The following is a 13,782-nucleotide window of genomic DNA, read 5'->3' as shown; positions in this document are numbered from 1 at the left end:
AAAAAGAAAAAGAAAAAGAAAAAAAAAGAGTCTAAGGAGGACTGAACACTGAACAGGTAACCACAACTTTTATCAGGGTTATTCAGCTGAAGGTAATTAAAACCAGATGCTTGGTGAGAAAGATGCTCATCCTCTGAGTTCCTCTGGTAGAATCGTAATGGCACAGAGCAGTGTCCTAGAAGAGCAAGGCCCTGACCCCTTGTATAGACAGTGGAGGGGATAAAGTCACTGGGCAGGAGGAAACTGAATGCCTTCCACTTTTCTGAGGCAATCCCTCAATCACCTTTCTATGGTTAAACTGTGCACAGAAAGACTAATGTTATAAAATTGTTAAAAAGTTACCAAGAGAAATAAATGTTAAGTTGCACTAAATAATGGGATTTAAAAAAAAAAAAAAAAAGATATATACTTCATCCTCCTGAAATCTGACATGATCTCATATACCTCATTATTCAATTTGAAATACTCTTAAATCGCAATGATATGGTCACATTAACGTAGCAAAATAGTAAAAGTGTTCTTGGTGTTGGAAGCAATTGTTATTAGAATCAAGAGAGATAAAAATCAGCATTCACAGTGGATAATCCAGAGAGATCTTTTGTTTTGCATTATTCTGAATGACTAGAAAATGATCAATATCTCCTTTCTTGTGTTCCATATAAATATTGCTTTAAAGAGTTCTTTACAGGATTCCTGAGAAAATGATTTAATTTACCCTAAAGTGCTTGTTTAACAAATAAAATCATAAATTAATTTATTGATATTAATGTACAGCAAGAAAATGTTTCAAACCACTTCAGTGATCCTGCTACTCCAATGAGCTTTTGGAGTAAATTTTATGCCCTCAGCTCTGACCCTCCCGAGGGACCTGAAGCTCTTACCTCTATAACATTGGTGGGACTGCGGATATAGATGCCAGATGGTGTCAACATTTCAGGACTGGAGAGGCCTTCAGCACCAGAAACACTGATGATCACATTGTTTCTTATTATACTTCCCTGTTCTGACCAGTCTAATTTCAGAAAAGATAAATCAAACCCAGCAACTCACAAACATAATCAAAATTTACACAGCTCAACATTTGATTCTACTAATAATATCAGAGTCCACAAAATGTAGTATATCTATATGTAGACATATATCTATTTGTAGATACAGATATACATACATCTTTAGAAAATATATGCCAAATAAATAGGAGACATCTAACATTTTGCCATCAGGTCTGTCTATAAAATATATAACAATTTAAAAGTGACTATAATAGATTACAATAGATTTAAAATCAATTTATATATTTACCAATTTTTCTTCCAGGAATAGCCTCCCAGGAGATAGAGCTCATCTCCATGTCTGTCCCTGAGAACAAAAGACCCTATCAATTCAGCACAATTTGATGCCACTCAGGAAAACAGGGGACACTGCAACCTATTTTTTTCTTTGCGTATCAGTTGTTTTGATTGAGGTTTGTGTTTTTATCTGTGAACCACATAAAGAGGTATAAACCTTTATATAAGATATAGACCTTTCAGTTCTAGAGTATCATGGATTAGAAGTTTACTTTAAATAAGAAGAGCAGAGTAATACATCTTCTATTTTAATACTTTGGAGACTGACTGTCTCTATTCTCAAATGCAACACAACCTGTGTCAGTCCAGTCTCAGTCCTAGGTATTCAAATTGACCACCAAACCACAGGACCTCTTCCCTGCAGGATCTGGATGTCCTGGAGGAGCAAGCTGGGCAGTACCAGGGACCATCATACCCAGTGAGATGGAGAGGATGAGGACAGAAGAATATGTCTTGTCCATGACACACAGAGAAAGATTCACCACTTAAGCCATATCAACAGGGAACAGCTCCACCGAATCCTGCTTTACTACATCTTTATGTATCCGAGCTTCCCATGTCATCTCATAGGTCTGGGTTTGCAAACTTGTTATGAGATAGAGTATTTATATATAATGCATTAATAAACAAATATTTTAATCCCCTCATTTGTAATACATGAGATGTCAAAAGCCTACAATTCATAATACCCAGGCAGAATTCCTCCTGTGAGTTTTCTTTCTTGCCTGATTAATGTCCATTCCATGTCATTGTTTTTCTGCTCAAATCATACTGTTTGGATCTCTTCCTGAATTTATGCTGGAGGTTTTGCCCTTCCTCTTAACAGACAAAACTAGGAATAAACAAAGTCAACCCTATGGCTCTTTTTCTAACCAAAATTTTTTTCTGCACCTGAGCATCTCCAATGTTCTTTTCTCTGTGACTTTCAGAGCTGAAGTTTGTTTTAAAGCAAGTTTATAAGATCCATATTTTCTCATTAAACAATTTCTCTCTCAGGATTAGAAGCTTTGCAGCTTTTATCTCAACAGTTGTTCTTAAATAAACATACATTTTCCCACTGATTATATCATAGAGTTAATTTAAATACAAAACACTACTTAACAAATACAGTTTAATATAACTTTGAGTGAAAATCTCTGATTTGCTTTTTTTATTCTGATACAACTTGATTCTTTTGCTCATTAATTCTTACATTTCTTTCAGCTGATGGACTTACAATGCACTAGTGATTATTCTAAGTGCTAAGAAGACAATGTCCTAAGGTATCTAGTAGTAAAATGACATTAATCAGATGATCACAAATGTGACATGTAATTTTAAATCAATGACTGTTGATTGGTGTTTAAAGAGCTTAAACAGAAACACTGGACTTGGGGCTGTAGAGGAGAGGATCTTGCAGGAGATAAAAGTGTGGCATGAGCAAAGGGAAAAGCTTGTGCAAAGGCCCTGAGGCAGAAGGAAGTGCGGTCTTTTGAAAAAAATAAAATATATCAGCCTCACTAGTGTGCAGAAGGAGAAAAAAAAGAGCACGAGAAGTTTACAGAGATTAACAGAGGCAAAAATCACCAAAAGAGTCTTTTAAACCAGATTATAACTTTGCTATTATATTCTAACAACAAGAAACTCTTAAAGGATTTTAAGGAAAGGGATGATATAATGTAATTTGAGATTTAAAAAAAAAATTTGCAGGTGCATTATAATTATATTTAACAGTGGGATTCATTGTTACATATTTGTACATGTAGACAATATAACAATTTAATTTGGTTAGTTTTGTTTCCCAGTACCTCCCTTTTTCCTACCCTTCTTTATCCAATTTGAGATTTTTAAGGATAATTCTAGGTTTTGCAATGAACTTTAGGAGACAACAATGGAAACAGGTGACCGTGGACTTCTCCAGCAAGTCACAGGAGCAGTTAAAAACAGAATTCGGGACTGGGGAGATAGCTCAGTCGGTAGAGTGCTTGCCTTGCAAGCACAAGGCCCTGGGATCAATCCCCAGCACCATAAAAAAAAAAAAAAAAAAAAAAAAAAAAAGAATTCAATTTTTAAATCTTTGGCAAATATCCAAGTTTTACAATCTCTGAAATTATACATGGACACATTCATATGACTTAGAATTTGAAGATTTCTGGCAGTAAATTTAAAAACCTCCCACATTATATAATTGACAATTTGATCAGAACCTTTAAAAGATAAGTTTCCCATTTAAAGTTTAGGAAGCCAGTCAGTGATAACTAAATTTAATCACTTTAATCACAAAGCTATTTTTTAGAAATTAGGAATTTGAAATTTTAGAATTCCTTGTGAAAAACTGTGAGTCCTACTCAAGAATGCAGAAATGAAACAAGTTTGTTTTACTTACCCACCAGAAGTGCATGACCTGAAATCTTGTAGAACACATTATTGTCCACCTTCAGGCCCAAGGTCCTGCATAGACTGAGGCCTCTGCTAAAGGAGCTCCACACGGTGCAGCCCTGGACATAGGAATCTGAGCAGGAAGAGTAAGTGTCAAGCACAACGGAATCTCAAAGACTCCTTAGATTCTGTTGGCCATATCCAGAGCAAGCTAAAACATGGCTAAAAACATTTTCCCACACAATAATGGAACTCAGTAGAGGAATCAGAAGCAGCAATAGAATCAAGAAAATGGGCAACTCAGGGTAATGGCCCCTCAAAGATAAAAAGGCTGAAATCCAAGAATCAAGTATTAGAAAAGAATCACCAGAGAGAAGAAAGGATGGTCAAAGCACAAAAGAACACATGATGTTAAGATTTCTACCTGACTTCCATTTTTGACATAAACTCTTACCACAGTATGGTAGATCAGAGATGAAGGACTGTAGAGAGTACTGCTCATGAAAATTGCATCTTGCCTAAGGGAATATGGTCATTATTTCTTGATCTTTAAATTAGTATTTATGAATTGCCAAGTAACAATATTTTTTGACCCAAGATAGTCTGAGATTCCTATTCCAAAGTGTTAGCATGGCCAAAAGCTGACCTGAGGATCATGACCCTCACATTTGAATATGGTAGGTTTATGAAGCTAACAGGGAAGTATCCTCTATTATGCTACAATGAATTGACATTTAGGAAGACTGTTAGCCTGACTCTGTATCTGCTTTCTGTATATATGACCCCCCAAATCAAATTATATGGCCTGGATCAGTCAATGAATAAATATTTACTGACTATCAGCCACAGTCATGCACCACCTAATGACTAATGATGTTTCTGTCAATGATGGACTGCATTTAAGATGGTGCTTCCATAAAATTATAATGGAGAGAAAAACTCCTATCTGCCGGTGATGTGATAGCTATCATAATGTTGGAGCACAAGACATTATTCACAGGCTTGTGTTGATGCTGGTGTAAAGTAACCTTCTGCAGGGCCATTTCTATCAAAGCACAACCCAAATAATTATGTATAGTATATAATACTTAATAAAGACAGTAGATGACTATGTTACTGGTTTTTGTATTTACTATACTACACTTTTAAATTACTTTACAGTATAAGCCCTCTGCTTGCAAAATAAAGTTTGTTGTAAAACAATATATCAGTAGCAGCCTCATGTATTTTGTGTTTAACCTCCTCCCTTGATTGCCTCAAGAAATCATGTAGGATGATGGACCTAAACCATTTATGTTTGTGTAAATATACCCTGTGATATTCATACAAGGACAAAATTACCTAAAAATGCATTTCTCAAAACATGCCCCAATTATTAATTGATGCATGACAGTATATATTTTAGTAATTATGCATTGTGCTAGAGATATAAAGATGAAGAAAACAAAGTAGACTCTGAATTTGTGTATCTTCAGTCTGCTGGAGGAAATTGACATTAAAAGACTAAAAAGTTAGTATGTAAATAGTTAAATTATAAATTCTGAAAAAGAAGTTTGGTATTGTTACCAGGTACTAGGAAAGAGAAGGGGATGACAAATATTTGTAATATTGGAAATGTTACCTTAGTTTACGGAATAATTTGACTTTTAAAATTGAACTACCCAGAAAATTCTCAATAGTAACATCTCAGAGATATTACCTACTCATGTCCCTCAATCTCAGCACCCTAATATCAGGGACCCTCATATTCCTTATCAAGAATGCACCACAATAAATTACCCCTCTTATCTCCACTTCTTTCAGAAACAATGACTGCTACAGATTTTTTGGGAAACTGACTTTCCACCATGTCACCCCATCAGAACACGTCTGTCCATCTAAATAACCAATAAGAAATCATGTGTCTGAATAGTTACTGTTGGGGGAGCTCAGGTGACTGGTAAAAGGCTTAAAGTACTGTGCAAAGATTTCACCATTGTGGTGGTGCACACCTGTAATCCCAGGGACCTGGGGGCTGAGGCATTGTGAGTTCAATGCCAGTCTCAGCAACTTAGTGAGGCCCCATCTTACAATAAAAAATAAGAAAAAGTGGCTGGGGATGTGGCTCAGTGGTAAATTGCCCCTGGGTTAGATCCCCAAAACCAAAAAGAAAAAAAAAAAAAAGAATTCAAATTGGTCAATGCTTTTTAATGATACTGGCTAGTGACAATTTGCCACGCAGAGCATCAGAGCCTTCATGAAGGCCTAATAAAAGGTTTTTTGGTGAGCATGCCAGAAGTATCTAACCTCTGGGCTACTGTGTTACCTGCCCCATTATGCAAAGAAACTTATCAGCATTTTAACAGGAACTATCAAAGGATAATATCTTAACACAGTGTTTTTTAAACTTCCATCTTTACATGTTGAACTTTTTTTCAAGCAAAATCTAATATATAAAAATAGGTAAAAGTCCAGCTACTCTGTAACATAGGTTGGGACAGACAGTGTGTGGGCTGACAGATCTGACTCCATGAGAATGTTATAGGCCAGACTCTAAGGGAAATGACTAAACAGACTCCATTTTGCTCTGAGACTTCATGTTATGTAGGAAATAAGCTTCTCCCATGGGAACACTCCCCTCTGTGCCCATCATCAGTTACTTAGTGTGACATGTTTAACAATATAAAATGACAATTCCTATGTAAAGAAAAATTGCTCTCTTTTGATTCCTACTGCTCCTAAACTATGTACCATGTGAGCAGTGATTGTGTGGATGTTAGTAACCATTCTTTAGTTTGTACCTAGGTAAGGGTCATTTTGACCCACTTCTCCCTCTGTTGATGATCTCATGATGTTAGTTTGTAATTTCGAATCATAGCAACAAACACTTATGATTGATGTGATTTTTGGTATAAGAACCCTTACAATCCTATGCTCGGGGCTGTTCTCCCAATAGCCATTTTTGGGGGGCATTGTGTGAGAGAGTTGGCTGACCAGCTTAATAAAGACTCTCAAATTTAGACTTCTCAGTGGTGATTGGTCTGTTCTTAAGTTGCAACCCACAACAGTAGAGTAAGCGAATTTGAATAAAGGAGGGTTCTCGTGTTCTGTTGATAACTCACATGTAGCTACTTCTCTTTTACTAGGGCTGGCCTCTGCGTCAAATATTCTTCATCACTACAAGCAAGCAGCAGGTGACCAAAGAACCAGAGAAAAGGGCATGAAAGTAATAATTGACCCAACGTACTAGAAAAGGAATCATATTAGATACCATCAAATAAATATCTAGAAAAGTAGGATAAACAGACATCCTTGGCTTGCAGAGGATCTGAAGTGAGAAAAGTGTTGCAGATGGCCAGCAGGGGATTTTTTCATTAATGGTGTCAAGGATGGCTCTGTCATTACCTATTGAAACCCTAGCGTATGTCAAGGTCCCCTCAGCACAAAGGTGCTGATGTCCTTCATCAGACAGCAACCTCTGAAACCTGGGGAGCACTATGCCTTTAAAGGAAGGCAAAGCTTGAATGTGTGGGTGTTGGAGGTGCCAAGGACTGGGATAGCTGTTCTCATGACTTAGCATCCTCACCTGTCACTCTCAGCACATCAGCTTTGGCATTGGGTGTTTGCCCAATGCTCTTACTGAAATAGGACAGAAGGGGCTGGACACCCAAGGAATTTTTCAGGAAGCAGGCTTATTGACTGCAGGGTGGAGAGGTAGCTCTTGCTTAAGAATTCTTCCTTTGAAAAAGATTTTGGAAATTCTTTGAACATTATACTGGGAGGGAGGGTGTTTGGATGTTCACATGGCAAGTGTTTTTTGTTCCATCCTCTATACCAGACACAGGTTTCACACATTTTTACCAAGAAAACAGATAGTACAACAAGCTTGCAGACTAACTCTGTCATACCTTTTGTGTGCAAGCCTAGCATTTACAAGAGGAACTAGAAACCACGATAACCTCTGCAGACACCCTGCTGATCTGACAAGAGGAGAAGCTTAATTATGGCAAGGGTCTTTTGTGTGTTCCCCTGTGCAACAGTCTGATGAAGGCAGGACTAGAGTCTCAAGGATGGCTACGTGGCCATCAGAAAATCTCCACCATCCACCTGGGAGATATCTTCCCTTTTCAGTCTTATTCCCTTTCATGTTGGGGATATTTTGGTTCCCATTCTCTTAGAGGGCCAGGCAGAAGGACAGCAGTTAAGCCTGGGACTGGATTTCCTGTGTTTTTGCAGGTGGCTAACCTTACTTCTCTGTCTGCTCTTTGGTTTCCCAGAGCAACCACGATGTTTCCCCTTTTGCATGACCACAACTTTCCTCAGTGCCCATACTGCATCTAGAAGATTAAGAATGTTTTTTGGTCCATATTTTACGCCTTTTTCTTCGTGAGTTAAGTAGCCCCTTTTCTCATATGAGTTCTCATGAACATGAACAGTGGTGAAGGTATCTTTTTGAATCTGTGTAAACAATGACACAGATTTCAGTTGCCCATTGGAGTGCCTGAGTCAGAGCAATAAGTTTGTCTTTTGTGCGGGAGTTTCCTGAGGCAGAGGTTTTGCCTCAACAGTGAAGTCTAGAGTGACCACTGTATACCCAGCAAGACATATTCTGTCATCTATGAAACTGTTTTTATTGGTGAAGGATTCCACATTAGGGTCCTTGAGGGATTGGTCTGTCAGTTCTGGTCTACTGGAGAACCCTATGACCTCAATGCATTGTGATCAGGTTGTCCAGCAGAGTTGCTGGGTGTAGAGTTCAGACGACTTCAACATGGATTCATGGATTTTCACATAGCATGCCCTGGTATCTGGCTATCTTCACATCAGTCAGCCAATATTGTCCTTTTTACTCCAACAGTGCCAGTACAGAGTGTCCAGTACCTGTCCCATAGTCAGCTTGTCAGACTTTACCACCAGAAGGGCCGTGGAGGCAAGGGCCTGTAGATAAGGTGGCCAGTTTTGAATCACAGAGTCCAGCTATTTAGAAAAATAGGACACTGGATGGTGCCATTTTCCCAGCACCTGAGTTAGGACTCCAACAGCTATTTTAGACCATGCATGTACAGACAGAAGGAAAGACTTTGTGAGGTCGTGGAGTCCTATTCCAGGTGCACAGGTGAGTGCTCATTTAATGTTCTCAAAGGCCTTTTGTTGTATTGGCCCCCACATCAGTGGATCCTGTTCTCCCCACTTTGTGGCTTCATAAAGGGTTTTTTCCATAACTGAAACGTTAGGGATCCATATCTGGCAGAATTCAGCAGCACATAGGAACTCTCAGACCTGACAGCAGGTAGAAGGGGCCAGGATTTGCCTGTTTCCTCTTGGGGCCAAGCTGTCATTGTCTCTGAATCAGATAGAAACCAAAGTACTTGACTTTCTCTTGACAGATTTGGGCTTTTTTCTTTTGAGACTTTGTAACCAGTTTCACATAGGAGAGTGAGAAGCAGTTGTATCCCTTTCACACCATCTTCTCAGGTTGCTCCCACCAGTAACAGATCATCGATATATTGGAGCAAAGGGTGTTCACATGAGAGGCCAGCATCCACATTGTTTTGTAGGAAAAGCTTTCAAATCCATAGCCAGGGCCATTAAGAAGATGGTTGGTGAGTTCTTGAAGCCTTGTGGTAGCCTGGTTCAGGTCAGTTGGCCTTCATTTGGGGGCATTCCTTCTTTTAGTGGCCTTCTAGATGGCAGTAGGCACATGGGCTTAGCCTCAGCTTAGTCCCCAGGAGAAATTGTCTCTCCACTCAGACCTTCCTTTGGCCCTTCATCTGGCCCCTGATTTGATATTTGTTTTGGCTTTGTCCTGGTGGTATCCCCACTTTGGGTGACCTCTGGGTTTGCAGTGAGGGCAGCTGCAAGGAGACCTATCTTCTTTTTCATCTTTTGGTCTGCCTCTAGTTGAGTTTCTTGGTCTCAGTTGATAAAAACTGTGGTGGCCACTTCGATCAGCTCACTTGCATTCTGTATAGCAAAGTCCTCTAGTTTTTATAGCTTTTGGAGAATGTCTTTCTGGGTCTGTTCTCCCTGCTGGTTATCTGGTGCTTCAGGATCAAAGGGAGGGAAGGGTCACAAGGTCTAGTCATTCATAGAACTGTCTGGGGCTTTCATCAGGTTTTTGGAGTACTTCTGTTATCTTGTTCATGTTTAGGGCTCTCCTTTCCCCTTCTTTTAGGCTGCCTGCAAGGGCCTCTTGATATCTCTATCTTTAGATCTTTCCTCTTTATTGGGGTCCCACTCTGGGTCTATGTCGGGGCATTGGGCCTGGGCAAAGGCTTGGATATTGCCCTGTGTGTCCAGGGCATGTTCCTCTAGCCACTTTAAAGCTGTTCAGGTCACCTGTCTGCATTCTGCTGTCAACCCGGGTGGGCTGGTGGGTTTGGATAATGCACCACATCAGATCAATTATGGCCCAGGGTTTCTCTGTGTAGGAGGGAGTATGATTTTTCCAGTTCAACAGATCAGTGGTGGTGAAAGACTGGCACCCAAAACTGCATTGTCCCCCTCAGATGTTTCCCTCCTGATTAACAGAAGCAGGTCCTCTAGTCTCTCACAGGAACATCTGGAGAAGTCTCGTCTGGGTTGTGGCTCTGGTCTTGGGACAAGTCTCCCACCTTGGTCTCCAGGGGTGGAGGAGTCTTTGACTCTGGGGAAGCCTCTGGCACTGAGTACAACAAGGAGGAAGAAATAGCCAGTGTTGAGGGTCCACCATCTATTGCCTCTGGGGGATGAGGGGGCTGGGGCACAGCCTGCTGTCTCAGTGGTCTTGGCAAAGTCGGGTACAGTGGCATGTAGGGGAGTAGTGGGTTCTCTTATGGTTCACAGGGAAAACTGGTTTCCTTTCTGTCTTGTCAGGGTTTTCTCTATTTAATTCCCTTTACTTGGGTCTTAGAGGCTACTATCATCTGAGCTATCATCAACTTGGACTGTACTTCCAGACAGGCTCCCAACCAAGTGAGCTGCTTCTGCACTGTCTCTTGCCAGCAATCAATATACGGGACTTATTCTGGGTGTTCAGAGGTTCTGACAACTACTAAAAGGACCGCACCAATGACACTTTTGTCCAAAGATCCTTCTGGTGGCCATCCTACCTCAAAGGCTAGCCATTCTAATTCACAAAGTATTTAACCCTTGTGGAGTGAGTTTCACCCCATAGTTACCATTAAGCATTTCTTAAAGCTTTCTAACATACATTTCAAAGGACTCAGTTTACTTTGTGGGCCTCCCATGTTCCACCCTGCGTCAGTGTCACCACTTAGGACAAGACTCACTTCATCTGTCTCCCGCTGTTCCCCTCATGGGGACTTAGGGTCCTCATAGTCTTGCAGGTCTATGTCAACCCCTGACCTGAAGCTTCCACCTAGACGTTGGTTGGTGGAAACCCACCACAACCTGTATGAGGCACCATGGAACTGTGGATCAGGACTCCGTGCTAGCTTCCACTCTAGGGTGGAGTTGGAACCCTTCCCTTGTTGATCTCATCCACACACTTTCATACAGACATGGTCAGAGCAAAATTTCTACACTGCCCCAACCCCAAAATTCCACAAATTCCAAAACCACAGAAGGAGTCATGGTTTCCCTTCTGCTCAAACAGAACCTGAACAGAGGCTACTCAGGCAACTCTGGATCCTTTTTGGCTCTACTTCCTTTGGACATTATTTCACTACAACTCTCTGACCCTGGTTTCAGAATTTTTACCCTTACTTCTGGTTACATACTTTTTTTTTTCTGATTTTGATCTCATGTTGCATCTAGTGGTTTTCATGTGGATTTTATGCTTCCTGTGTCCTTTCTATATCTTCAACCCTGTCTAAGATGGGCACCCCTGTCTGTTCTATGTTCCCAGGAAAAGTACCTGGTCTCAGTGATCTTTTGCCATTTTCCAGGTAGAAGATCTTTCTGAGTTAGGACAACTTTCCATAGAAATGCCTTAAGCTACGTGTACACGCCCACAGCTTTTATTATTTCTACTATTCAATGGTAACTTGCCTATATTCACAAAGCTAGTGAATAGCAGAAGCAGGATACAAAGCATAGGATTCTGTGGTTCACTCTGCTGTATTTTCTTGTGATGTTTCTCCAAGTTTACTTCTTAGACTAGTTTTTCCAGAATAATAAGGTTCTAGGTTTAAAATGTAGATCCCTATGCCCACCTTCGACTACATTGGTCAGGGAAAAGGTCTAGAACTCTGAATTTCAATAAGCCCCACAAGTTCCTTGTTTAGGTACACTAAAGTTTAAAAAACAGTGATCAAGAATATAAACAATTATCCATCTGTGAATCCCTCAAGTCCCACATGTCACTTATCATAACCCCAGAGTGGATATGAGAGAAGAAAGGAAAGTGCCTTAAACAGGAGAGAAGAAGGGAACATGAGAAGCTGTTAAGTTTGGTTCACCTTTCATAGTGCCCACCAGAGTGAGCGAACTCAGGTGCTTATGGAAGGCTTGCCCCAAGTCTCGGAACTCCACGCCCTCCAGCTGGACCTGGCTGGGCTCCTCTGAGGAGGACCAAATGATGACTCTGGCCCCAAGATCCCTGGATCCCAGTATCTTCTCACTCCTGGAGTACAAACAAAGCTGCCGGTTACCTGAAACACAGGATAAGGTCCTGAAGCAAGTAGAACATCCTTCTAGAAAACTCATTTGAAAGGCACTGTTGGCACCAAGGACAAACCATTACAGTTTATTTCATTTAATAGTCTTCACTTTTAACTTGATTCCTTTCTTGGATGAGTAATTAAAAGATTCAATAACTACGACATGATGTTATCTTCATTGTTTCCAGAAAACCCCCAAATATTCAGCTAAATATCATCACTAAGTAGCAGACAGCAACCCACAAACAACCTAAATAGATGCTGATTTCAATCCAAAAGTTCCTCTGGAGGGAATGCACAGTAAAAATGACCTTCTCATGGTTCATAATTGTAGGGAAGAGATGTGAATACTGAATGTTGTCACAGTGCTTTTTAAACAATCCAGTGGGTTTTCCCCTTTGCTGCACTATTTTACAATTTAGAGACTTAGCAATAATGCCACCACAGAATGACAAAGTGGTACTGCCCCTGCACATCTCCTTCTCCCCGAAATGTGTCACTAGTGAGGAAAGCAAGCTACCTGAACTCAAAACACACAACTCCCATGGCTACAGTGTTGCCACCTCAGGATCCAAAATGCTCTCTGTTGACATATGACACATGACTTGTGGGGATATGAACTAACCATAGGATGGAGAAGACACCATATCCTGAATTGATTCTTTATTATCCATGTTAATGAAACAAGAAGTAGCAATGACACAAAATAATGTGTCATTTCATAGTAAATTCAGAGTGGTTATCTGCTGAGGCCCAGAGAATGAGAACATAAGAGGAAAATAATGAGATATTTTGTATTTGCACGCTTTATCACAACTACCGGTGCTTGTGATAAAGTTTTCAAATGGCCAGGTCTCCTATGATAGGCTTCAGCTACCTTGTGCCTAATACTTCAGCCCCACCCAAAGACTGAGTGACTTATTCTGAGGATATTGTAATTACATTTAAGATTTATGATGAAATGGGATGGTGCTTTCCATTAAGAGTTAATGGATCTATAATGGCTCAGACCTAGAAGAAATGTCACATTGGCAGCATGACCAAATACAATATTTTGTAAAATGTGATCTGAAAAAAAAAAAACAAAAACCCATGTGAGAATTATCAAGAGAATTTGAATAGTACACAGATCACAATTTTGCAGAATAGTTAAATTTGGCAGTCAACTGATTCTATCCTACTGTTATCCAAGCATTGTTTTAAAGAATGACATACTTGTGAGTGGATGACTTGGGTGGAGGGGATGAGACCAGGATCTTCTCCATATAGTATCAACTCCCCACCCAGTCACATCACACCGCCATTCTTACACGCTCCTATTCACAGATACCACTCAGATCTTTGGCTCTCACCTTGGCATTTCTTCCAACTTCCTGACATTACCCAACATCTCTGCACAGTTTCTGGCCTGCCATTTCAGTTTCGACATGTACAAAATTAAACCCATGATCACCACCCTCCCACCCCAAAACCTGCTCCTCTTCCCATCTCAG

At 40.2% G+C, this 13,782-nt stretch overlaps 1 protein-coding gene across 10 annotated transcripts in view; it reads right to left on the bottom strand.

Moving 5' to 3' along the window:
- PKHD1 (PKHD1 ciliary IPT domain containing fibrocystin/polyductin) overlaps window positions 1-13,782 on the bottom strand; it is a 448,592-nt gene that overhangs the window by 263,734 nt on the left and 171,076 nt on the right. For all 10 annotated transcript variants that reach the window (XM_079147500.1, XM_079147498.1, XM_079147502.1 and 7 more), the window contains 4 exons: window positions 12,089-12,280; window positions 3,715-3,840; window positions 1,303-1,359; window positions 882-1,012 (listed from right to left, as the gene is read on the bottom strand). In XM_079147500.1, the coding sequence (XP_079003626.1) occupies window positions 882-1,012; window positions 1,303-1,359; window positions 3,715-3,840; window positions 12,089-12,280 (506 nt within the window). The remainder of the gene's footprint in view (window positions 1-881; window positions 1,013-1,302; window positions 1,360-3,714; window positions 3,841-12,088; window positions 12,281-13,782) is intronic.

This window comes from Sciurus vulgaris, assembly GCF_902686455.1.
Source record: "Sciurus vulgaris genome assembly, chromosome: 7".
NCBI classification, from domain to species: Eukaryota; Metazoa; Chordata; class Mammalia; order Rodentia; family Sciuridae; genus Sciurus; species Sciurus vulgaris.
The sequence above is the reverse complement of the archived record's forward strand: the minus strand, read 5'-3'. Positions and strand labels throughout refer to the sequence as shown.